The sequence below is a fragment of the Thalassophryne amazonica genome, chromosome 7 (genome assembly GCF_902500255.1).
Source record: "Thalassophryne amazonica chromosome 7, fThaAma1.1, whole genome shotgun sequence".
In the NCBI taxonomy this organism is placed as follows: Eukaryota; Metazoa; Chordata; class Actinopteri; order Batrachoidiformes; family Batrachoididae; genus Thalassophryne; species Thalassophryne amazonica.
The window spans coordinates 79,579,820-79,606,430 of NC_047109.1; the positions used below are offsets into that span (position 1 = coordinate 79,579,820).

Below are 26,611 nucleotides of genomic sequence, written 5' to 3' on the forward strand. Positions count from 1 at the left end.
TTGGTTTTCCCACATTCAGGATCAGATTGTTGTTGTTGCACCAATCAGTGAAGAATCTCACCTCCTCCCTGTAGTGTGGGTCATCCTCATTCTGGATGAGCCCCACTACGGTTCATTACAAAACATGTAGAGGAAGAAAAAGATGTTTTGTTTGATAAATACCACAGTTATTTATTTATTTTTGCTATCATTTGTGACTAATGGCCATTTTAATAATGCATATTTCCACTTTTTACAATTACAACAGCTATCATAGAACTTTTGATTTGTAGCAACATGTTTTAGTTTGGAGATATCATATGGTGATGCTTTGTCACAGTTCCGTTGAGTATTCCACGTGCATACTGCATATGCACGTGGAATGTGCATTTCTGTAAAGTGACTTAAGGGCAGGATTGTGATGAAAATAAAATATGCACTGGCCCACACTGAGCTAAAGCTGTGTGCCAAAATGTCACAGAAATGCATCATACAGGAACAAAGTGGAACTCCGAAGCTCCCATGTGACAGACACAAGCACACATGTGGTACAGTTTTGTAGAGCAGGTAGCTCAGTGGATAAGGAGCTGGCCTGCTAATATGTAGACCTTAGTTTGAATCCTGTTTATGCTACCTGTCTGTGTTCTTGGACAAGACAATCTGCATTGTCATAGTCCACCAGTATATGAATGGGTGCAGGCTTTGGCTGGAGAGGTAAATGTGTCATTGTAAAGACATCATTGTAAAGATCTTTGAGTATCTGCTAAATGGGAAAGTATTATAGAAACATAGTCCTTCTTTTTCTTTCAAAATAACATAATCGTGCTAGTTATAAAGGAATTATTTCTGTAAAATTTACATGCAGTTGTCGCTTATTGCACATTGAATCCTATTTGGTTAGATTTCTCTGGGCTACTCCCAAGTTGCTCTGGGTCACCGCAGGAGATTTTCATTTGAGATCCACACAACTGACACAACTGTACAAGAAGAATGGGGCATGTGCAGCCTTGAACAGGAGATATTCTGTCTGGCAGGTACACACACTAACAGCTCATGCCACCATGCTGTCCCACTGGGAACTAATGTGTGCCTTTCCAAATCATGTCCAATCATCTGAATTTACCCCCGGTGGACTCCAATTAAGCTGTAGAAACATCTCAAGGATGATCAGTGGAAACAAGATGCACCTAAGCTCAATTTTGAGCTTCATGGCAAAGACTGTGAATACTTATGTACACAAGATTTCTTTTCTTTTTCTTTTTTTTTTAATAAATTTGCAAAAATCTAAAAATTAACTTTTCATATTGTCATTATGGGGTATTGTGTGTAAAATTTTGTGGGAAAAAATTAATTTCATCCATTTGGAATAAGGCTGTAAAATAACAAAATATGGAAAAAGTGAAGCTCTGTGAATGCTTTCTGGGTGCACTGTATCATACTGCTCTGGTGTTTTGGCCTCTTTATTCAAATAGAAATGCACAGCAGTCCTAGGGTGAGAGACAAGATGCCAGTCTATCACAGGCCCACACATAGACAGACAAACCCATTCATGCTCACACGCACAGCTAGTCAGTTTAAATTCTCCAGTTCACCTAACCTTCATGTCATTGGAAGTGGAAGGAACCTGGAGCACCTAGAGCAGTGGTCTCCAAACCTGACTTCAGCAGGTGATTTCACTGATGAACTCATACCACCTGCTCCAAATGATGTTAATCAGTGAAATCACCTGCTGAAGTCAGTGGCTGCAAAGAAAACCTGCACCCTCTCAGCCCTTTCTGGAATAGTTTGGAGACCACTGACCTAGAGGAAGCCCACGCAAACACGGGAAAACATGCCAAATCCACACATAAATGATCAAGCGGGAAACAATCCCAGGACCTTTTTGCTGTGAGGCAGCAGTGCTAACCACAGCGACACCATGCCACCCAGTTATAAACAGATTTTTCAAAACTCTTCATGTTAACATACATTAACTGTATTTGTACATATTATTATTTCTCAAATGGAATCTAACTGCATTTTTAACACTATAATTTTGTAATTTTAACAAAATTGCATTGTTTTTTTGGATTACAGTTTGTGTTTTTAAACTACAAGAATTTATAAATTTGACAAAGAAACTTTACAATTTAAATGTTTTATGACTGTAAGAATAAAATGTGCATTTGGTTCAGGATTCTCCTGTAGTGTACAGGAAATTAAACACATTCATAGAATTTCACTGCTAATTTCAGACTTTTTTTTTTTTTTACAGTGTGGGAAAAGTTTGTTGTGACACTTCTTTTGTAAATTTACATTTTTAATGACCATGAACACCCTTCCATAAAATAATAATACGGAGCTCTGACTATTTGTTGTCTCTGGAATGAGACCTGTTTGTCAATGCTTCTAATTAACTTTATAGTGTCAGTTGGGGCAATTTTATATGTATAAAAAATGATAATACAAATAAATCCTAAACAACCAATTAAGTTGTTCTGTCTACAAATATGTGAGGTTAGAGAAACGAAAGGTAGATACTGAGGGTATGAAGGAATGTGAGAGAGAACATGAGAAGGAACATGGAAGAAAAAATAGAACAGAGTGAAGGAGTGAAAGAGGATGAGGTCCATGTGAAAATAAATAAGCAGTCATCCTGCAGAGAAAATAAAGAAACGGAAAAGAAGTTAGAGGGAGTGTTTGCTATCACAGTAGTTCTGGGAACGAGGAAGGAATGACTGGTGAAAAATGATACCGCACTTACATTTTTAGGGAAATCATAGAGGAAGGGAGGAGGAGGAAAGGAAAGGGCGCATCTGCCACCTGGCTGAGTGAAGGTGCTAACAGATGCCATCAGAGACGAAGAAGAGAAGAAACGGAAGGAAGAAACCATGGAGAGCACTGACTGTCTGTCTTTGTGCATGTGCAGGCACACTGGGATACAACCAGAGCTCCTTCCACATGGAGATGTCTCAGATCGGCTTCTCCACACACACACTGGATGTAAGTCCAACACCTGTGGCTAATGTGTGTGTATTACATGACTTTTACCTGTGCACATCACGTCTGCTCTCCATGTTTCAGGATGGTATTCTCTTTGGGACGGTGGGCGCATATGACTGGGATGGCGGCGTGTTGAAAGAAGGAGTCAAAGGACGCATCATGCCGTCCAGAGAGGCTTTTGAGAGCGAGTTCCCACTGGAGCTGAAAAATCATGCTGCTTATCTCGGTATCCAGTTATTATTACCACATCACGAAATATGAAGCTCAATGGATCATTTTTGATGCACATACAGAGATACCTCTGCAGTGACTGTTGAATCATTACAGTCTTAAAACTAGAAGAGGTGTTCAGAGTGCAGCACCCCGACTTTACATTTTGGACACTGATTCAGGAAAAAATAATTCTTTGTGAGTCAGTGAATCCATAATACAGTATATGGTTCTGCATGGCCTTGAAATTTGGCCAGAGTTAAACAGTTATGACTTTGAGTTTGACTTTCCAAGGTCATCCAAAACCAAAGGACATGTGACCAATAGAAAGGTGATATGTCATTTGACTTCATATTGGTCTTTAATATCTTTAAGGAATTCTTCAAAATAGCCATTTCAAATGAGTTTGTCATTTCATGAGTGATTCAATATTTTGTGTTTTTTGCAGTGGTAATGCTTTCATTGTCATTCATCTCTGTGGATGGGTGTAACTTTTTGAATGACTAATAAACAGTATACAAATAATGAATATTTTATGATAGTAACATTCCATCTTTCAATGCATGAAAGTAATCTTTCATTACATAAATGGAGAACATTCATTATTTGTTTTATATGGCATCTAAATAGATCCTTGTCATTTCACGGTTTACTTAAAATTAGACATGTGAGAAAGCACTTAGAGGTCTTCTGAAAGTGTCCATAAACAAAAATGGGAAAATCCATTTCAAAATTATTCAGTCAACTTGTTGAAAATAGCTTCCTTGTATGATGGACGCATTTTTACGAAAAGATAGTGGAGCCATACAATGTAGCGAAATATATGGAACCAAAATTAATGGTCAATTAAGCCGAATTATACAAAAAATTATGTAATTCATACAATGGATTATTTTTCCATACAATGGGGAAAAAATCATCAATGCGCGTGACATACAATGCACCAAACAAATGACAAGGCTCTCTTTACATGTGGTGTTATACAATTGCAAGTATCTCCATGATCTCTGCAGATGATCAGTTAGCTGATCATCTGCTGAGGAATGGTCTATTTGAAGAGTTTCAGTCAGGTTTTAGAATTCATCATAGTACAGAAACAGCATTAGTGAAGGTTACAAATGATCTTCTTATGGCCTCAGACAGTGGACTCATCTCTGTGCTTGTTCTGTTAGACCTCAGTGTTGCTTTTGATACTGTTGACCATAAAATTTTATTACAGAGATTAGAGCATGCCATAGGTATTAAAGGCACTGCGCTGCGGTGGTTTGAATCATATTTATCTAATAGATTACAATTTGTTCATGTAAATGGGGAATTTTCTTCACAGACTAAGGTTAATTATGGAGTTCCGCAAGGTTCTGTGCTAGGACCAATTTTATTCACTTTATACATGCTTCCCTTAGGCAGTATTATTAGACGGCATTGCTTAAATTTTCATTGTTACGCAGATGATACCCAGCTTTATCTATCCATGAAGCCAGAGGACACACACCAATTAGCTAAACTGCAGGATTGTCTTACAGACATAAAGACATGGATGACCTCTAATTTCCTGCTTTTAAACTCAGATAAAACAGAAGTTATTGTACTTGGCCCCACAAATCTTAGAAACATGGTGTCTAACCAGATCCTTACTCTGGATGGCATTACCCTGACCTCTAGTAATACTGTGAGAAATCTTGGAGTCATTTTTGATCAGGATATGTCATTCAAAGCGCATATTAAACAAATATGTAGGACTGCTTTTTTGCATTTACGCAATATCTCTAAAATTAGAAAGGTCTTGTCTCAGAGTGATGCTGAAAAACTAATTCATGCATTTATTTCCTCTAGGCTGGACTATTGTAATTCATTATTATCAGGTTGTCCTAAAAGTTCCCTGAAAAGCCTTCAGTTAATTCAAAATGCTGCAGCTAGAGTACTAACGGGGACTAGAAGGAGAGAGCATATCTCACCCATATTGGCCTCTCTTCATTGGCTTCCTGTTAATTCTAGAATAGAATTTAAAATTCTTCTTCTTACTTATAAGGTTTTGAATAATCAGGTCCCATCTTATCTTAGGAACCTCGTAGTACCATATCACCCCAATAGAGCGCTTCGCTCTCAGACTGCAGGCTTACTTGTAGTTCCTAGGGTTTGTAAGAGTAGAATGGGAGGCAGAGCCTTCAGCTTTCAGGCTCCTCTCCTGTGGAACCAGCTCCCAATTCAGATCAGGGGGCCAGACACACTCTCTACTTTTAAGATTAGGCTTAAAAAATTCCTTTTTGCTAAAGCTTTTAGTTAGGGCTGGATCAGGTGACCCTGAACCATCCCTTAGTTATGCTGCTATAGACGTAGACTGCTGGGGGGTTCCCATGATGCACTGAGTGTTTCTTTCTCTTTTTGCTCTGTATGCACCACTCTGCATTTAATCATTAGTGATTGATCTCTGCTCCCCTCCACACCATGTCTTTTTCTTGGTTCTCTCCCTCAGCCCCAACCAGTCCCAGCAGAAGACTGCCCCTCCCTGAGCCTGGTTCTGCTGGAGGTTTCTTCCTGTTAAAAGGGAGTTTTTCTGTTGTATGGCTGGGGGGCCTGGCTGCCTTTTTGTTTCTGTCTTTTGTTTTTCCTTCCAGGTGGCTTGCATTTGGGACTGAGTGGCTGTGTTGCTGAGGTTATCAGGACCTCACCCTGATCACCTGCGGCTCGTCAGGACTCACAGCTGTGGTGCAGCTATATGGATTGGAACATGGTGGCATTTAAGACTGGAGTATACAGTGTGTATTTGCCAGAGACTCGACCTTGTGACCAGACGGGTGAGATCGTCGTCTCGGGAGCCATCTCATCATCAGTGGATGCAGAGAACGTCCAGGGTTTGATGCACGGTCTGTGAAAGAGGAGGGGGTGAGGTCTCACGCTCGTCAGCACACTTCCTGAGGTACGTTAGATTTTGTGACTAACGTTTATACAGTCAGTAAATGTGGTGTCCCTCACACCTTATTATATTGAGCTGTACGTTAGTCATGTATCGGCTTCCACTGCAGTGGAGTTTTGTGAACTGGATGTTCCATGCCTGCAGGTTGGGAAGCTGATTAGTAATTAAGCCAGGAAGTGCTTGCTGTTTATGTACACCTTTGAGTGGTCTCTCTGTGTGTAGAGTGTGGACTCACATAATGGTTCCTTCTTTCACAGACTCGGTTTGTTGCGGCCACCTGGGGGGTGTCGGCGGGGTCCTTGGGTCCGAACGGCTTCTGGCTCCGGACCGTTAGCGCTGCTGGGAGCGCACCGTATCACCACCACGCCAGACCGCACACTCTTTTGTTGTTTTGTATCACATCACTGTTATGTATTAAATTCAGTTAGCCTTTGTACCGTGCTCTGCTTATTTCATACTGGGTCCTTCAAACGCTGGTCGGTTCTCCGAGCTGCGTCCGACACATAACATTTTCCTTCCCACTGTCGCCAAGTGCTTGCTCACAGGGGGTCGTTTTGACCGTTGGGGTTTTTACGTAATTATTGTATGGCCTTGCCTTACGATATAAAGCGCCTTGGGGCAACTGTTTGTTGTGATTTGGCGCTATATAAATAAAATTGATGGTTGATGATATTTATACAGCTCAACATAACTATTACATCAGACATCTAAAAGTACTTAATCTGTGTTTCACAACATCGTAAATAAAATAATGAAGGAAAGGTGACATGTAGGGCAGCATGGTGGCTTAGTGGTCAGCACTGTTGCCTCCCAGCAAGAAGGTCATGTGTTTTATTCCCACCTGTTGCCTTTCTGTGTGGAGTTTGTGTGTTCTCCCTGTGTTTGTGTGGGTTCCCTCCGAGTGCTCCGGCTTCCTCCCACATCCAAAGACATGCAGGTTAGGTGGATCGGAAACTTTAAATTGTCCGTAGGTGTGTGCGCGCAGGTGTGAATATGTTTGTTTGTGAATATGTGGCCCTGCGATAGACTGGCATCCTGTCCAGGGTGTACCCTGCCTCACACCCTATCACTGCTGGGATAGGCTCCAGCCCCCCGTCACCCTTAATTCGAGTAAACATGAGTGAGTGGGTAGGGTGAAATGTAAATTTTGCTTCATAGACATTAAAAATAATATTAAGTCAAATGCACACTGGTGCAATTTCAAATTAACATGGGTAGGTGAGACACCATCTCCAAGTAGCCTTGAGCCTGTATTGAAAGCCAAAGACTGATGATATGCATTAACATGTGTGCAGGTTACACAGTGTCATCTGTCATTGTTGGGGACTGGAGGAGGCTGTATGTAGCTGGAGCTCCACGGTTCAAACACAAAGGCAAAGTCATCCTGTTTGAACTCAGTAATGAAGGAGATGTCAACATTGTTCAGGCTCTGAATGGAGAACAGGTAGATCTCAGCTGTTTTGGTCCTTCTTTGCTCTCCTCAGTCAACTTTCTTTATGAAAGCCTGCCACCTACAGGCAGGAAGACTGAACCACATGTGTGTGTGTTCCTGTAGATTGGATCATACTATGGCAGTGAGGTATGCGGTCTGGACATCGACCAAGATGGAATCACTGACGTCCTTTTGGTTGCAGCACCAATGTACCTCGGCTCAGGAAACAAGGAGGCTGGAAGAGTCTACATCTACACTCTGACTGGGGTAAAACAGCACTGGAACATATCAAACTCTTCTTCATCTGCATCTGGTACCTCCAACTCATTTGTTCTCTTTTGTTTCTCCCAGGAGGAGGTGTTTGTGTCTAACGGCACCTTGAAGGCAGAGGAGAAGTCTCAGGATGCCAGGTTTGGTTATGCACTGACAGCCGCACCAGACCTCAACCATGATGGCCTCACTGACCTGTTGGTGGGAGCCCCGCTGGAGGATGAACACAGAGGGGCTGTCTACGTGTACCATGGAGAGGGTATTTATGTCATCCATAATTACAAACAGGTATTTGCCAACAAGTGTAAACAAAATTACAGGCTCACTTGTGCATTTCAGAATTCAAAGAAATTGATTTTTTTAAACCCCTGCCTCTTTCATCCTTTTGGTCTTTGCAGCGGATTCCAGCATCATTGATTTCCCCTACCATGCAGTATTTTGGCCGCAGCATCAGTGCTCAGTTGGACTTGGATGGAGATGAGCTCATAGACTTGGCAGTGGGAGCGCAGGGCACCGCTGTACTACTCCGGTGGGTAGAGGGGTGAAGAAGGGGAAAGTCACTTACACTGATGCCGATTTTATTTTATAGCTGCGGTGACTGAATTTTAATAGAAGGTATTGTTGGATAGTGCACTGGATTTATTACTCAAAGCAACAGTTATATCACTATATATATTTGTTGTATCAGTTGTAATTTGAGAGTATTACATCCAAATCATAGAAAAATGGGCTTTCTGTATTTGACTCATGTTAAAATTTTGTAGTTAAATTTGTTTATTTTGAGGAAAATATTTAAACTCTGAATTACACGTTTTAAAGTGAAATGCCAGGATTTTTCAAACTGGTCATATTTTCAGATGTTATGGTTTTCAACTTTTCACTAGTGGCTAAAGCAATGATAATAGGTTCAGTACTGAATTAGAACACACCTTCGATGGCTAAACAAAATGACTGATTACACAGGCAGTGCCTTACCTTAGGCTTTTTTCTAGTTTGACGATGTCACTCTCCACTGAATTCATACAATTTGAGTGTCAATGAGGGGTCCATTTCTTTTGTTTTCCAAGAAAGCATAAGAATAAGCCTGTCCATCTCACCCTGTCCGCTTCATCTTCACCTGTCACACCAACCACCTGCATGTTTTTCCAACACCCCATCCATAAACCTCCTCATTATCCTTCCTGTTCTCCTTCTGTCTGGCAGCTCTATCCTCAGTGTCCTTCTTTAGTGCAGCAGATAAGTGAATATTTACTGAGGGATCCTTCAAATGGTGATGCAAGCACCAAATTTGGCACACATACTCCTTAGACATTACTCTTTTAAAAATGCAGCGTGGCCACATGAACTTTCAATAGGCGGCCAACAAGGGGTCAATTCAAGAATTACACAGGGGTCAAAAGTTAAAAATGCTCCAATCATATTGAAAGATATTCCATATTATTTGTCTGATCATGAAGATTCCAAAAAGGTATAGTTTGGACTATCTGTGAATGAATGTTATGGAGTTATGGGGTATAAACCATAACCATAACAACCATGTTTTTATGTGCTGTTTTAAAATTTTATTCTATATGTGTTTTATTTTTGTGAATTTGTGTTTTTAATGTTAAGCACTTTGGAGACCAGTCGGTGCTGTAAAGCGCTTTATGAATAAATGTTGATTGATTGATTGATAAACACTGAGAAAGGTCAGTTTCACTTTGTACAGGGGTCAAAAGTTAAAGTTGCTCCAATTTTGGTAAAGAAAAGTGGTGCAAATTACTGGTTGAGCTAATAGGATTAATAAATGGAACAGTTTTGACTGTGTTGCGTGCTTGGTTTACAAAGTAAAGGTTAAACAATGTCGGCATCCACTGGATTCTATGACATGTGACATATGCTACCCTGTAACATGATAACTAAGCATGATACATGATGCAAACTATTCCTTTTAAAAACCATATTCACTCAACTAATAATTTGCATCACTTTTTACCAAAATTGCAGCAACTTTAACTTTTGACCCCTGTACAAATTGAAATTGACCTTTATCACCATTCTTGCTGTTTTTACCTCATAACATTCAGTCACAGATAGTCCAAACTATACCTTTTTGGAATCGTTATGATCAGACAAATAATATGGAATGCCTTTCAATATGATTGGAGCATTTTGAAATTTTGAGCCCTGTGTAATTCTTCAATTGACCCCTTCTTGGCCACCTATTGAAAGTTCATGTGGCCACTCGGCATTTTTAAAAGAGTAATGTCTAAGTAGTACGTGTGCCAAATTTGGTGCTTGCAGCACCATTTGAAGCATTTTTTCAGTTATCTGCTGCACTATCTTTCAGTATACCCTGCATCACTCCTTTGTACATGGCTAAACAAGATCTATCCATTTTCTATACCCGTTTGCTGGAGCCTATCCCAACAGTCATAGGGCGTGAGGTGGGGTACACCCTGGACAGGATGCCAGTCTAACACAGGACACAGAACAAAAACATTCACACCCACATGCACACCTACGGACAATTTAAAGCTACTCTCACTTTCTATTCAATTCAATTTATTTATACTCTGGTTTCCTACTGACATTCACTCCCTTCTTCATCAATTTCACAACTCCTCTCTTGGCGTCCTGTCAAAAGCCATATCTAAATCCTCCAACACACAATACAAGTCCTTTTTTACTTCTCTATACTTCTTCTAAACATAGTATGTGTAGGTATTAAACAATATTGCTGTTCACAGATCACCTCTTCTCTCATCCTAGTTATCGCTAATCTTTCCCATCATTTCATGCAGTGTCTGATCAACTTTATACCTCTGTGGTTATGCAGTTCTGAATATCACCCTTATTTTAACAAAAAATGGTGCTGTTACACTTCTCCACTCTTCAGGCATCCTTATTGTTTTCCAAGATTTGATTAAATAATCTGCCATCTGATAAATATCTCCATGGTATGTCATCTGGACCAACCTCATTTCCATTCTTAATCCTCTTCATAGCTGTCCCTTCTTCATTCTTAGTAATCCATCCCAAATCCTGATGGATTATCTCCATATCATCCCAAGTTTAGCTCCTCAAAGTCCTCCCTCCAACTTCTCCACACACTGTTCTCTCTTGTTAGCACATCCTTTCCATTTTGGTCTTTCTGTCTGGCTATACACCTTTTCATACACTCAACAAAAATATAAACGCAACACTTTTGGTTTTGCTCCCATTTTGTATGAGATGAACTCAAAGATCTAAAACTTTTTCCACATACACAATATCACCATTTCCCTCAAATATTGTTCACAAACCAGTCGAAATCTGTGATAGTGAGCACTTCTCCTTTGCTGAGATAATCCATCCCACCTCACAGGTGTGCCATATCAAGATGCTGATTAGACACCATGATTAGTGCACAGGTGTGCCTTAGACTGTCCACAATAAAAGGCCACTCTGAAAGGTGCAGTTTTATCACACAGCACAATGCCATAGATGTCGCAAGATTTGAGGGAGCGTGCAATTGGCATGCTGACAGCAGGAATGTCAATCAGAGCTGTTGCTCGTGTATTGAATGTTCATTTCTCTACCATAAGCCGTCTCCAAAGGCGTTTCAGAGAATTTGGCAGTACATCCAACCAGCCTCACAACCGCAGACCACGTGTAACCACACCAGCCCAGGACCTCCACATCTAGCATGTTCACCTCCAAGATCGTCTGAGACCAGCCACTCGGACAGCTGCTGAAACAATCGGTTTGCATAACCAAAGAATTTATGCACAAACTGTCAGAAACCATCTCAGGGAAGCTCATCTGCATGCTCGTCATCCTCATCGGGGTCTCGACCTGACTCCAGTTCGTCGTCGTAACCGACTTGAATGGGCAAATGCTCACATTCGCTGGCGTTTGGCACGTTGGAGAGGTGTTCTCTTCACGGATGAATCCCGGTTCACACTGTTCAGGGCAGATGGCAGACAGCGTGTGTGGCGTCGTGTGGGTGAGCAGTTTTCTGATGTCAATGTTGTGGATCGAGTGGCCCATGGTGGCGGTGGGGTTATGGTATGGGCAGGCATCTGTTATGGACAAAGAACACAGGTGCATTTTATTGATGGCATTTTGAATGCACAAAGATACCGTGACGAGATCTTGAGGCCCATTGTTGTGCCATACATCCAAGAACATCACCTCATGTTGCAGCAGGATAATGCACGGCCCCATGTTGCAAGGATCTGTACACAATTCTTGGAAGCTGAAAATGTCCCAGTTCTTGCATGGCCGGCATACTCACCGGACATGTCACCCATTGAGCATGTTTGGGATACTCTGGACCGGCGTATACGACAGCGTGTACCAGTTCCTGCCAATATCCAGCAACTTCGCACAGCCATTGAAGAGGAGTGGACCAACACTCCACAGGCCACAATTGACAACCTGATCAACTCTATGCGAAGGAGATGTGTTGCACTGCATGAGGCAAATGGTGGTCACACCAGATACTGACTGGTATCCCCCCCCCCCAATAAAACAAAACTGCACCTTTCAGAGTGGCCTTTTATTGTGGGCAGTCTAAGGCACACCTGTGCACTAATCATGGTGTCTAATCAGCATCTTGATATGGCACACCTATGAGGTGGGATGGATTATCTCAGCAAAGGAGAAGTGCTCACTATCACAGATTTAGACTGGTTTGTGAACAATATTTGAGGGAAATGGTGATTTTGTGTATGTGGAAAAAGTTTTAGATCTTTGAGTTCATCTCATACAAAATGGGAGCAAAACCAAAAGTGTTGCATTTATATTTTTGTTGAGTGTACGAGGGCTGTCCATAAAGTATAGGTCCTTTTTATTTTTTTCAAAAACTATATGGATTTCATTCATATGTTTTTACGTCAGACATGCATGAACCCTCGTGCGCATGCGTGAGTTTTTCCAGGCCTGTCGGTGACGTCATTCGCCTGTGAGCACTCCTTGTGGGAGGAGTCGTCCAGTCCCTCGTCGGAATTCCTTTGTCTGAGAAGTTGCTGAGAGACTGGCGCTTTGTTTGATTAAAATTTTTTCTAAACCTGTGAGACACATCGAAGTGGACATGGTTCGAAAAATTAAGATGGTTTTCAGTGAAAATTTTAACGGCTGATGAGAGATTTTGAGGTGATACTGTCGCTTTAAGGACTTCCCCCGGAGCGAGACGTCGCGCAGCGCTCTCAGGCGGCGTCATCAGCCTGTTTCAAGCTGAAAACCTCCACATTTCAGGCTCTATTGATCCAGGACGTCGTGAGAGAACAGAGAAGTTTCAGAAGAAGTCGGTTTCAGCATTTTATCCAGATATTCCACTGTTAAAGGAGATTTTTTAATGAAAGACGTGCGGACAGGTCCGTGCGTCGGGACGCAGCCGGCGCGGTGCGGCGGCACAGGAAAAACACCTCCGTGTTGATAACCATTTGTAAAATCCAGGAGGTTTTTGATGGCTTTCAGTGGAGTGAGTATATGAGAAATTGTTTAACAGCTGGACATGTTCCAACTTGTCCTTAAGTCTTCCAACAGAGGTGTTTTTCCTATGGCGGAGCGGAGCGGCGGCTGCAAGCTGACGCGCGGACCCATCCGCACGTCTTTCATTAAAAAAATCTCCTTTAACAGTGGAATATCCGGATAAAATGCTGAAACCGACTTCTTCTGAAACTTCTCTGTTCTCTCACGACGTCCTGGATCAATAGAGCCTGAAATGTGGAGGTTTTCAGCTTGAAACAGGCTGATGACGGCGCCTGGGACCGCTGCGCGATGTCCCGCTGTGTTGGAAGTCCTTAAAGCGACAGTATCACCTCAAAATCTCTCATCAGCCGTTAAAATTTTCACTGAAAACCAGCTTAATTTTTCGAACCATGTCCACTTCGATGTGTCTCACAGGTTTAGAAAAAATTCTGATCAAACAACGCGCCAGTCTCTCAGCAACTTCTCAGACAAAGGAATTCCGACGAGGGGCTGGACGACTCCTCCCACAAGGAGTGCTCACAGGCGAATGACGTCACCGACAGGCGTGGAAAAACTCACGCATGCGCACGAGGGTTCAAGCATGTCTGACATAAAAACATGAATGAAATCCATATAGTTTTTGAAAAAAATAAAAAGGACCTATACTTTATGGACAGACCTCGTACTTATACTGTGTTCACATACCTAAATCCCTGTTTCTTGTGTATGTGTCCATCCTGTCCTCAGCTCTCGGAGCATAGTACAGATCAATGTGAGCCTGTCCTTCCAGCCACACTCCATCAACGTTATTCAGAAGACCTGCCAGAGGGGAGGCAGGGACTCAGCATGTCTCAATGCCACCGCCTGTTTCACAGTTGTGTCTCGCTCCCCTGGTCCACAAAGCAATAGCTTTGGTAAAACACTTTATTCTGTGGCAATCACCAAATTCTCATGCTTTTTGAGTCCACACACTCAAAAATGGTCAGAACTATTTTTAGACTCTCCGTCCTCTCCTCAGAGCTGTGGGTGGTGGCCGTGCTTGATGACAGGAAGTCGTCAGCACGAGCGCTGTTTGACGACAGCTCGCACAGGCACACACAGCTGTCAGTCCGAGTTTACACCGGACAAACTCTGTGCTACAAACTGCCCTTCCATGTCTACGTGAGTTTTGTTACACGCCATCATCATTTGCTGCCATTTAAATTCAATGGTTGTCATCACAAACATCTACTGGTGTTTTTGACAGGACACAGCAGACTACATCCGTCCAATCAGCTTCTCACTTCGGTTTAAGATCAATGACACAGAGAGTGGGCCGGTGTTGGATGAAGGCTGGCCAACGACTGTCAAGAAATTTGTGAGTGGCACAATAGGGATGAGAACGCTACAACAAATTTTCCTCTAAGTCCAACTACCAACATGTTTGTTTCACTTGTATATGTCCAGATTCCATTCTTTAAAGACTGCGGTGAGGATGACGTGTGCACAACAGACCTGGTGCTGCAAGCCCACATGGATATCTCCGGGACAAAGTACAGATATGACATAATCATGCTCCTATCCTCTTTTCCCACTGCACTTTACAAATATAGAACGCAATGCTAAAGTACCCTCAGCCGTATGAGCATGTAATCAATGAAAGATTGTGTATAAAGAATGTGACCTTTTGACCCCTTAGAATAGGTCAAGGTTAACCATCTTTGAACTTGTCCAAGGTCTGTGTCTCAAGAATAGTCCCTGTGAATTTGAAGACCCTGGCAGTAATAGGACTGGACTTATGCTGAGCACAGACAGACAATCAGACGGACCCAAAGTTTGCAATACCTGATGGCCATATTTTGGCCTCGGGTAAAAATCAGACACTGCGTGTCCTCATTTACTGAGTTTTCTTTGTGTTTCCTGCACAGACAGAAACCTTATGTGATTCGTAGCCCTCGTAGGCGTCTGGCAGTGGAGGTGCAGCTCCAGAACAGACTGGAAAATGCCTACAACACCAGCCTCACGCTGCTCTACTCACGCAACCTGCACTTCTCCAGCCTCAGCATCAGGGTAGACTGTGCTCAAACGCATGCACAGCCACATTTACCAAAATAACCAAATGCACAATTTGATTCTTCTTCTCCCTCCCTTATCATAGGAGGATGCTCAGTTTAAGATTGAGTGCACAGCACTCAGTGCCAACAGCCACTCATGTAATGTCAGCTATCCAGTCTTTCGTTCCCAGTCAAAGGTACGCGTATGTCCATACTGAGGAGACACAGCTCCAGCACACCGCTCTCTTGTCTCAGCCCTCTCATAATTTACATCACAGATTTGAAATGTGCGTCAGCTCAGTGTGCTGCTCTTTCTCTGCATGCAGGTTAACTTCATGCTGGAGTTTGAGTTCAGCTGCACGTCTCTGCACAGTCGAGTCCAGATGAAGCTCAATGCTGCCAGGTAGCTCACACTAAACAACACAACGCTGAGCATAATGTACAAATACTTAAGTCCATAAACACAATGATGGATAATGCAGTATACATCGTATATAATCGCTTCTATGTCAATAGATTAAAGTTGTTTTAACTGCCTCAGTTTGACTGTCTGATCTTGAGTGGATTAATGTACAGTAGTGTCAATAGTTTTACATCCTCATTGAAGACAACTTTGGATGCTGTAGCTCCTCTGAAAAAGAGAGCTTTAAATCAGAAGTGTCTGACTCCGTGGTATAACTCACAAACTCGTAGCTTAAAGCAGATAACCCGTAAGTTGGAGAGGAAATGGCGTCTCACTAATTTAGAAGATCTTCACTTAGCCTGGAAAAAGAGTTTGTTGCTCTATAAGAAAGCCCTTCGTGAAGCTAGGACATCTTTCTACTCATCACTAATTGAAGAAAATAAGAACAACCCCAGGTTTCTTTTCAGCACTGTAGCCAGGCTGACAAAGAGTCAGAGCTCTATTGAGCTGAGTATTCCATTAACTTTAACTAGTAATGACTTCATGACTTTCTTTGCTAACAAAATTTTGACTATTAGAGAAAAAATGACTCATAACCATCCCAAAGATGTATCGTTATCTTTGGCTGCTTTCAGTGATGCCAGTATTTGGTTAGACTCTTTCTCTCCGATTGTTCTGTCTGAGTTATTTTCATTAGTTACTTCATCCAAACCATCAACATGCTTATTAGACCCCATTCCTGCCAGGCTGCTCAAGGAAGTCCTACCATTATTTAATGCTTCAATCTTAAATATGATCAATCTATCTTTGTTAGTTGGTTATGTACCACAGGCCTTTAAGGTGGCAGTAATTAAACCATTACTTAAAAAGCCATCACTTGACCCAGCTATCTTAGCTAATTATAGGCCAATCTCCAACCTTCCTTTTCTCTCAAAGATTCTTGAGAGGGTAGTTGTAAAACAGCTAACTGATCACCTGCAGAGGAATGGTCTATTTGAAGAGTTTCAGTCAGGTTTTAGAATTCATCATAGTACAGAAACAGCATTAGTGAAGGTTACAAATGATCTTCTTATGGCTTCGGACAGTGGACTTATCTCTGTGCTTGTTCTGTTGGACCTCAGTGCTGCTTTTGATACTGTTGACCATAAAATTTTATTACAGAGATTAGAGCATGTCATAGGTATTAAAGGCATTGCGCTGCGGTGGTTTGAATCATATTTGTCTAATAGATTACAGTTTGTTCATGTAAATGGGGAATCTTCTTCACAGACTAAAGTTAATTATGGAGTTCCACAAGGTTCTGTGCTAGGACCAATTTTATTCACTTTATACATGCTTCCCTTGGGCAGTATTATTAGACGGTATTGCTTAAATTTTCATTGTTACGCAGATGATACCCAGCTTTATCTATCCATGAAGCCAGAGGATACGCACCAATTAGCTAAACTGCAGGATTGTCTTACAGACATAAAGACATGGATGACCTCTAATTTCCTGCTTTTAAACTCAGATAAAACTGAAGTTATTGTACTTGGCCCCACAAATCTTAGAAGCATGGTGTCTAACCAGATCGTTACTCTGGATGGCATTTCCCTGATCTCTAGTAATACTGTGAGAAATCTTGGAGTTATTTTTGATCAGGATATGTCATTCAAAGCGCATATTAAACAAATATGTAGGACTGCCTTTTTGCATTTACGCAATATCTCTAAAATCAGAAAGGTCTTGTCTCAGAGTGATGCTGAAAAACTAATTCATGCATTTATTTCCTCTAGGCTGGACTATTGTAATTCATTATTATCAGGTTGTCCTAAAAGTTCCCTAAAAAGCCTTCAGTTGGTTCAGAATGCTGCAGCTAGAGTACTGACGGGGACTAGCAGGAGAGAGCATATCTCACCCGTGTTGGCCTCCCTTCATTGGCTTCCTGTTAATGCTAGAATAGAATTTAAAATTCTTCTTCTTACTTATAAGGTTTTGAATAATCAGGTCCCATCTTATCTTAGGGACCTCGTAGTACCATATTACCCCATTAGAGCGCTTCGCTCTCAGACTGCGGGCTTACTTGTAGTTCCTAGGGTTTGTAAGAGTAGAATGGGAGGCAGAGCCTTCAGCTTTCAGGCTCCTCTCCTGTGGAACCAGCTCCCAATTCAGATCAGGGAGACAGATACCCTCTCTACTTTTAAGATTAGGCTTAAAACTTTCCTTTTCGCTAAGGCTTATAGTTAGGGCTGGATCGGGTGACCCTGGACCATCCCTTGGTTATGTTGCTTTAGACGTAGACTGTGTTTCATAATTATTGTATGGCCTTGCCTTGCAATGTGGAGCGCCTTGGGGCAACTGTTTGTTGTGATTTGGCGCTATACAAGAAAAAAGTTGATTGATTGATTGATAGTGTTCAGAATAATAGTAGTGCTATGTGACTAAAAAGATGAATCCAGGTTTTTAGTATATTTCTTATTGTTACATGGGAAACAAGGTACCAGTACATTCAGTAGATTCTCACAAATCCAACAAGACCAAGCATTCATGATATGCACACTCTTAAGGCTATGAAATTGGGCTATTAGTAAAAAAGTAGAAAAGGGGGTGTTCACAATAACAGTAGTGTGGCATTCAGTCAGTGAGTTCGTCAGTTTTGTGGAACAAACAGGTGTGAATCAGGTGTCTCCTATATAAGGATGAAGCCAGCACCTGTTGAACATGCTTTTCTCTTTGAAAGCCTGAGGAAAATGGGACATTCAAGACATTGTTCAGAAGAACAGCGTAGTTTGATTAAAAAGTTGATTGGAGAGGGGAAAACTTATATGCAGGTGCAACAAATTATAGGCTGTTCATCTACAATGATCTCCAATGCTTTAAAATGGACAAAAAACAAAAAAAAAACAGACACGTGGAAGAAAATGGAAAACAACCATCAAAATGGATAGAAGAATAACCAGAATGGAAAAGGCTCACCCATTGATCAGCTCCAGGATGATCAAAGACAGTCTGGAGTTACCTGTAAGTGCTGTGACAGTTAGAAGACGCCTGTGTGAAGCTAATTTATTTGCAAGAATCCCCTGCAAAGTCCCTCTGTTAAATAAAAATGTCCCGTCGCCAAGTGCTTGCTCACAGGGGGTCGTTTTGACCTTTGGGGTTTTTACGTAATTATTGTATGGCATTGCCTTACAATATAAAGCGCCTTGGGGCAACTGTTTGTTGTGATTTGGCGCTATATAAATAAAATTGATTGATTGATTAAAAGACGTGCAGAAGAGGTTACAATTTACCAAAGAACACATCAACTGGCCTAAAGAGAAATGGAGGAATATTTTGTGGACTGATGAGAGTAAAATTGTTCTTTTTGGGTCCAAGGGCCACAGACAGTTTGTGACACAACCCCCAAACTCTGAATTCAAGCCACAGTTCACAGTGAAGACAGTGAAGCATGGTGGTGCAAGCACCATGATATGGGCATGTTTCTCCTACTATGGTGTTGGGCCTATATATCACATACCAGGTATCATGGATCAGTTTGGATATGTCAAAATACTTGAAGAGGTCATGTTGCCTTATGCTGAAGAGGACATGCCCTTGAAATGGGTGTTTTAACAAGACAATGACCCCAAGCACACTAGTAAACCAGCAAAATCTTGGTTCCAAACAAACAAAATTAATGCCTCGCAGATGTGAAGAAATCATGAAAAACTGTGGTTATACAACTAAATACTAGTTTAGTGATTCACAGGATTGCTAAAAAAAGCAGTTTGAACATAATAGTTTTGAGTTTGTAGCATCAACAGCAGATGCTACTATTATTGTGAACAACCCCTTTTCTACTTTTTTTTTTTACTAATAGCCCAATTTCATAGCCTTAAGAGTGTGCATATCATGAATGCTTGGTCTTGTTGGATTTGTGAGAATCTACTGAATCTACTGGTACCTTGTTTCCCATGTAACAATAAGAAATATACTCAAAACCTGGATTAATCTTTTTAGTCACATAGCACTACTATTATTCTGAACACTACTGTACATGTTTGGCTGTGCTTAAACTCTAGAATCCCAAGTCATATGGGTATGGTGGTCAAGAGAGGCCACAACACGTCCATATTACCATTACAAATATAAAATGACTGTTGCTATTGATGTGGTACCGACCGTACACAAACCATGAATTGCTATTGGTATTATTGCACAGCATGTCACAGTCCATGCATAACCTTAACCTAAGCTTTGAGCTTGAAATTCATTAGATGCTTCAATAATCACAGTAGTTTCTTATTGGATACCTTACAAAGTAATAGCCACTTTATTAAAAAAAACATCCAGATGAATTTAACTGCAGGTAGGTGCTTCAAAAATATCTTGCAAACACAGAGAACACAAACACACATGATCTGCTGTCAGGATTCTTGAATGAGTGGCACAAAAGGAGGAGGACACAAATGCAGACCCACAGGCAGAGATGAGGGAATTATCAAAATGCTTTATCTGGAGGCAAAGCAGTGGTTCGGTACACGTGTAAGCAGGCAGTGATACAGAGGTAACAGGCAGATGTTGGGCTGAGGCGTAGTCAGAAACAAGCAATGTTAAAAAAAAACACGATGAGACAGAGTATGCAGGCTGAGACAAGAGCAGAGTCCAAAAAACACAAGTAGGGTCATACACGGTAAAGCAACCAGATCAAAGTCAAAACTATGGCATGAAAAAGCACAAAAAGGGGTGGGACGAGGGCAAAAGCACATGGAATAGAGCACAATGAACTAGCAGTGGAACATGAAAGACGGTGCTTAAATGCAGGTGGGGGTAATCAGGACGCGATAAGAGTCAGGTGTGGTGAGGATGTGACAAAGATGAGTCCAGCAGGTGCAAGAGAGTGCAGGAAAGTGGAACTTTAGTAAACAGAAGCAGAGTGAAAGCTAGGGCAAGAGAGTGCAGGAAAGTGAAACTAAGCAAACACAAGCAGAGAATTCAGACAAGCAGATAATTCAGTGACAGAAACTCTAAAATAAAATGAGACCAAAAAAGTTCAACAAGGAAAATGATCAAGACTAAACTAGAACGGAACTACGTGTGGTAACAGTATATCAACAGACACTACAATCAGTGACTGAAAAGAAACAGAAAAGCAGAACAACAACAAAGTAAATAAAGGGCAGAGACAAAACTAAAACAGCACTCACTATGAGGCAAGAGAAAACAACCAAACAGAAAATCACCAGGCAGGATCACAGACAGAGGGCAAAACCATAACAGGAGCCCAGAGAGGGCCAAACCATGACATCTGCAGGATATTCAACAATTAGATTTGAAAACTAGCACGCTGCCTGTGAGGATCCACGGGTTCTAGATTGGGTCGTGTTTATAAAATAGGTAGCTGACATTTTCGTAATACATTTTGCACAGTTTCTATAATGATTTGAATGGAGTGTGAGTCCAGAATGTAATTATCAACCTCCATTGTTCACGATTGTTAGCTAATATCTGTAGTTTCTCCAAAAATATTAGTCCTATCAATGTTCTGTTTAGGCGGTGTTCATCATTGACCCAAACAGCAAATGTCAGCTCTCCTCAGTTTGCCTGTGATCAAAGTTATACACATGCACACAGGTGCACATAGAGTGCCTTGACTGGAGAGTGGCGTCATCTCAGAACATGGCGCCATTTTGGTTCTAACTTCTCTCAACTAATGAATGGACGTTTTATGTTTTCAACATTTTTTAAATCATTTAACCACATACAGCAACACATCCAGGTACAGGTGCTATCAAAATAAATATAAAAATAGTTAAGCTATCAATTTTACATAAATTTACAATTTATGATTATTTATTTAATTAATTTAAAGCCTGATTTATGCAGCTGCTGCTCTTTAACTCTGTGTCATGCAGTGACATGCGTGACATTTTTAAAGAGTCTTCTCCCACTTTCCACAAATCGGCAAGTGTCAGAGCTGAACTTTAATTTGTACCTCTGCACATGCAGACTGCTCTGAGTTTTTAATGGAAATACATTGTGTTCGGATGGGACAACTATTAAAATATGATGAGAGACGAAGGATTGAAAGCAGCAATTTTCACAGCAAAAATCACAGCCTTTTGCTGTGTGAGGATTTAACAGGCGCACGTCAGGCTGCAGGCTGTGGGTCCGAATCTGAGCACGGTGTGAAAAAAATAAACAGTCGGACTTTTAATCACGTAAATGTCTCCGGTCCCACATGCGAGAGGTTTGATAGAAATACATTGCGATCGGATGAGACATTTTATCGGATGTGAGCAAAAAAATCTGTTGTACAAAATCCGTTATATATGGTGTTTATTACATGGAAAACAATATAAAAACATTGGGAGTTTTTTGTCCGGTGACTGCGAATACCTGATTTATACAACGACGGTTTAGGTGAGTTTTACTGTACATGGGACTGAACAATAAATTTACCTCTCAAAGCCTGAAGTCGCTTCCATCCCACACGGCTGACTTTATTTTCCCAAATTTTTCTCCTATGCGGATCTGAAGGGAATCTGTACATCTTGAAGCCCTTGCTGTGTCTATTTGTGCCTCCAAATGCACAGCAACCCGACATTTTCAGTGAATTAATAAATAAAATAGCTGGATTATTTTTGCCCCAAGATGGCACCACGATTCACGTGACCGATTTTTGTTCAACTCGTCAGGTCGCCCCTCTTTCTAATAAAGGCACTCTAGGTACACATGCACGGTTGCATACACAGTGGCCACTTGGCTTTTAATATATAGATATTTACCGCCCCCTGCTGGAAGGGTGTGTGAGTCCAGAATTTAATGATCACTGTCTGTTGTTCACTGTTGTTACCTAATATCCATAATTTCTCCAAAAATATTAGTGCTACCAACTTTCCGTTTTCACAGCGTTCATCCTTGACCCAAAATACATAAAAATACCCAACAGAAAATGTCAGCTCTCCCCATTTTCTCTGTAATCGAAGCCATACACACGCAATTTCAAAGATATTTTTGATGCAACTACCAGTTGGAGAATTGATTTTATTTTTTTTTTTAAGTGTATTCTGCATTTGCTCATGTTGTCTAGATGATGTGCCGTGGCCTCTATCGGCCGTCACACAGTGTCTCACATTTTCCTCCACAAAACGATCCCGATGATTTAGAGAAAGAAGAAGGAATCATTTATCCATAACAAGCTTCTGATTAACAAGAACTGCTTTAATCATGAAAAGTACAACAGCACCTCTTCTTGTGCCATAATTCAAAGTTATTCCACACACTTCAGTAGGTCTGGACACACATTTTATGATACAGATCACACTACATGTGCAAAAAACAAACAAAAACACTCATACATACCATTTACACAACACAAAGGGCACATAACATGAAATAATAATATACAAATAGTGACTGGGTTGGAGGGCAGCATAATGGAATGTCACCCCTCGGGATCATTGTTGCCCAGCCGTGGCCAACAGTGATCCTGAGGGGTGTCATTCCATTATGCTGCCCGATAAACCAGTCACCATTTGTTTTATTATACATCTGTGAAGTTAATACATTTATCTTTACAATTGTGTGAAAAATTTGCTAAGTCATTTTTTTATTCTTTTTAGTTTTGGATGCAAACCTGCTATCTGCCATGATGTTGCATATGACGCATCACCCCTGCGCATGCGCGAAACATTGTTGCCCTGTTATAACAAAATCGGTCCGCAATCACTCATAATGTTGCCCGAAATGGGGCAGAATCAGTCAATCATGTGGGTATTGTTAACTTTGGATGATTTATTGTGAAAAGTATTGCAATTATTACACACGAATCAGCCAATCAGAACAAAGGATTTCAATCAGATGTATAATAATTAACAAATACCACCATACAAGAAAAGAATACTGCCCCCTTACATGATGGGAGCTGACCTCAGGGCATTTCAGCATTTTTGTGTTAAAATAAAACTGAAAAATTGCGCAATGTTTCAGAGCCTGTTCTGAAAAAAGTGGTTGGAAGGACAGTTTACAGTATTTAGTTTGGCACTATTGACCTACATTCTGTGATTTAAATATGATTTTAAGGGCCCACAACAAAAAGTAGCCCAGAGGCCTCTGACCACTTTCATCCACCTCTGTATGTGGTTGTGTTACAGTGACAGTGTGGAAAGAGCAGATACTTTAGGGGACAACAATGTTCAGCTGCAGAGTTTTGTTCAGTACGAACCAGACCTGTTTGTTACCAGGTATGTAAAATTTCACAGAAATGTTTACTTGTGATTGCATATAGTACCCAGTATTTTTTTCATTTTTTTACCACAATGTTTCTTCATGCAGTGACTCCAATTTGAACCGCTATGAGGTCCACCCGACTCGGACCGTGTCTGAAGGAATTGGACCAGAGTTCTACACTCATTTCAGGGTAAAAATTACTCCAGTTTTAAATGCAATATTAGTGAAAATACAAGCAACAAAAGCAATCAGAGATTTCTGACGTCTGCCAATCCGGATCCGGATCACGTCCAAAATGCAGTGGAGTCTTCCATGCCCTAATATCCATCTAGTGAAAATTTGGTGAGAATCCATGAAGTAGTTTTGATGTAAGCCTTCAAAGTGTATATAAAGTGAAATCTTGATCCAGCATCCAGATCCAGATCACCTCCAAAATTTAATGGAGTCTTCCTTCATCTAATATTTATCGGTGGTGAAAATCTCGTCACAATCCGTGCAGTAGTTTTGATTCAATCTTGCTAACAGACAGACAGACAAATAAATAAACGCAGATGATTTTATTACGTCCTTGGCGGACATAATAAGAATGCACTAATTGTTTGTTTGCAGCTGCAGAACCTTGGCTGTTACTCTGTGAGTAATGTGGCGCTGAGGCTGCGTCTGCCTTCAGTGGCTGCAGCAGACCAAGTCTTTATGACCGTCTCCGATGTCTCCTCATACAATGTGAGTAACGTATTTTTGAGTTTTTGCATCTCTCTTGGGTCGTGTGTGACACCTTTAAATTGGCATGCAGGTTACGGGGGTGAACTGCAGCGTGCTGAGTGATGTGCCACACCTGAAGGGCAGACAGAGGGACGTACGGCCACTCCACCCTGAAGACATGATACAGAATGATATACTGGTGAGGCAGCATCATTGCTGCAGCTAATGAACTGCGTGAAGCACTTCTTCATGTGTTAATATACCGCTTGTGTGTTGATGCATGCCCAGAATTGCAGCAGGTCTTGGTGTACAGAGGTTGTGTGTAATGTCCAGCGGCTCCTGCAAGGACAGGCTGCTGTTATTCGAGTCAGCCGCAGAGTCCATGATGATTTTTTCAGAAAAGTAAGATCCATCTCAACACACTGTTGCTTTCAACACAATTGTTCCAAACATCTTGAGTCATAAAATGTGGTAACCACTGCCGTGTATGTTTGCAGGCCAAGTTTAAATCAGTAAGGATAATAGGAGCCTATCGCCTCACCACACAGGAGACTAACCTCATTACTCTGGGCACAGGCACATTCTGGAGGGAGGTAAGAGTGCAGTGTTTGTAGCAGCTGCAGCTCCAGTGTAACAGTAGGTTGTTGGCTAGGTTTGACATTTGAACCCCAGCTATTTTTATCTGTGTATTGCTCACAATGTTCAAATGAGCATCTTGCATGGAAGCTCCAGGGCCCTGATTTATCAACCTGTGCATAAAAAAGGTTCTACATGCAGTCGTACAAACAAAATTTAGTATGTGTGCAAGCATCAGTGCTTGATAAAGCACATGCTTGTGTACATTCGTGGTTATTTGCATTCAGAAACAATTAACCATATTTGGTAACCAAATTTGATTTGTGCTTGTGTTCCTCACTGGAATAAGAGAGTGAAGAAATCAGTTTTTGTGAAAGGGAGTTTGACCTGCTTGTATTGTCACAGCAGTGAGATGACAAAAATATTAAAATAAATGATGCAGATGACATCACTAGCTTCCTCTAACAAAAGCACCCAAGTCACTGGTTTCCTCAACCCAACCCAACAGACAGTCCATGCAAGCATAGACAGTGTAGGTGCCAAAAAATATCCCTGACAAACGCCAGCTTTCAGTCAGTTAGGAATCAGAATCATTTGTAAATTTAGCAAGCTTAAAGAAGCTTTAACAAACTCACCACAAGAACCAGCACAAAACTTTTCAATGAACAGAGTAAGTACACAATTATTTATTGCTACATTTGTCCCACAATCGTTTCTTCTGGGACATCACCATACTGGTGTTTTATTCGGGTAAAATATCTCCTAATACAATTTGAGCAGTGAAAACAATATAGGCCAAGTTTTAATATAAAATTGCGGGACAAAAACTATTTTTTATGCCTTGTAGTAGGTGGAAATTGAGATGCTTGCTGATAGTCAAAGTGGCTGTTTCGTTCACACAGGTGTCTTTTGTAAATTGTGACACTAATGAGGTGACATGCCTGTTTCTAACTCGACAGACTCACAAATTGTGTACTTATTAATTTGAGGAAATAAAGAAGCTATCTGGATGAGGTTGCATGCTGGGATGGCAGCAATGCTTTTTAGTTGCAGTCTCCATTCTACCACTAGATGCTGTGTGTAGGCATGGTCAGAGATGTGTGTATATTTACACATATTTCTAAGTACAAGTGAGTAAATTACACACTTTGTGTAGAAATGTTTGTAGTGTATGCACAAATCGCTGTATATGAACGCCTGATAAATGAGGGGCCTGGTGTTGCTTTGAGTGTGCATGCATGAGTGAATCTGAGCATAAAGGTTGGTGCATGAATGTAGGCAGCATTCTGTGAGCATCAGAAATAGAACTGCTTCCTAATTTTCCTCCCCTCTGCTCGCTCCCACTAGACAGTACTGGAGGTGCTGAAGGGACGAGCTATTCCTATCTCGCTCTGGATTTTAATTGGTAGCATCATTGGAGGATTGCTGCTATTAGCTCTGATCATTTTCATACTATGGAAGGTAATTTAAAGCTGCTTTAACTC

General features: G+C 41.2%; 1 protein-coding gene across 1 annotated transcript in view; it reads left to right on the plus strand.

Moving 5' to 3' along the window:
- The window catches only part of itga10 (integrin, alpha 10), an 83,693-nt gene that overhangs the window by 56,623 nt on the left and 459 nt on the right, over positions 1 to 26,611 (plus strand). The window contains exons 11-30 of the mRNA XM_034174720.1: positions 2,888 to 2,961; positions 3,043 to 3,187; positions 7,381 to 7,529; positions 7,641 to 7,784; positions 7,869 to 8,075; positions 8,186 to 8,316; positions 13,971 to 14,137; positions 14,242 to 14,384; positions 14,470 to 14,580; positions 14,670 to 14,755; positions 15,131 to 15,272; positions 15,361 to 15,453; positions 15,583 to 15,659; positions 23,774 to 23,863; positions 23,955 to 24,039; positions 24,459 to 24,572; positions 24,643 to 24,750; positions 24,840 to 24,953; positions 25,049 to 25,144; positions 26,475 to 26,588. Of these exons, the coding sequence (XP_034030611.1) occupies positions 2,888 to 2,961; positions 3,043 to 3,187; positions 7,381 to 7,529; positions 7,641 to 7,784; positions 7,869 to 8,075; positions 8,186 to 8,316; positions 13,971 to 14,137; positions 14,242 to 14,384; positions 14,470 to 14,580; positions 14,670 to 14,755; positions 15,131 to 15,272; positions 15,361 to 15,453; positions 15,583 to 15,659; positions 23,774 to 23,863; positions 23,955 to 24,039; positions 24,459 to 24,572; positions 24,643 to 24,750; positions 24,840 to 24,953; positions 25,049 to 25,144; positions 26,475 to 26,588 (2,390 nt within the window). The remainder of the gene's footprint in view (positions 1 to 2,887; positions 2,962 to 3,042; positions 3,188 to 7,380; positions 7,530 to 7,640; positions 7,785 to 7,868; positions 8,076 to 8,185; positions 8,317 to 13,970; positions 14,138 to 14,241; positions 14,385 to 14,469; positions 14,581 to 14,669; positions 14,756 to 15,130; positions 15,273 to 15,360; positions 15,454 to 15,582; positions 15,660 to 23,773; positions 23,864 to 23,954; positions 24,040 to 24,458; positions 24,573 to 24,642; positions 24,751 to 24,839; positions 24,954 to 25,048; positions 25,145 to 26,474; positions 26,589 to 26,611) is intronic.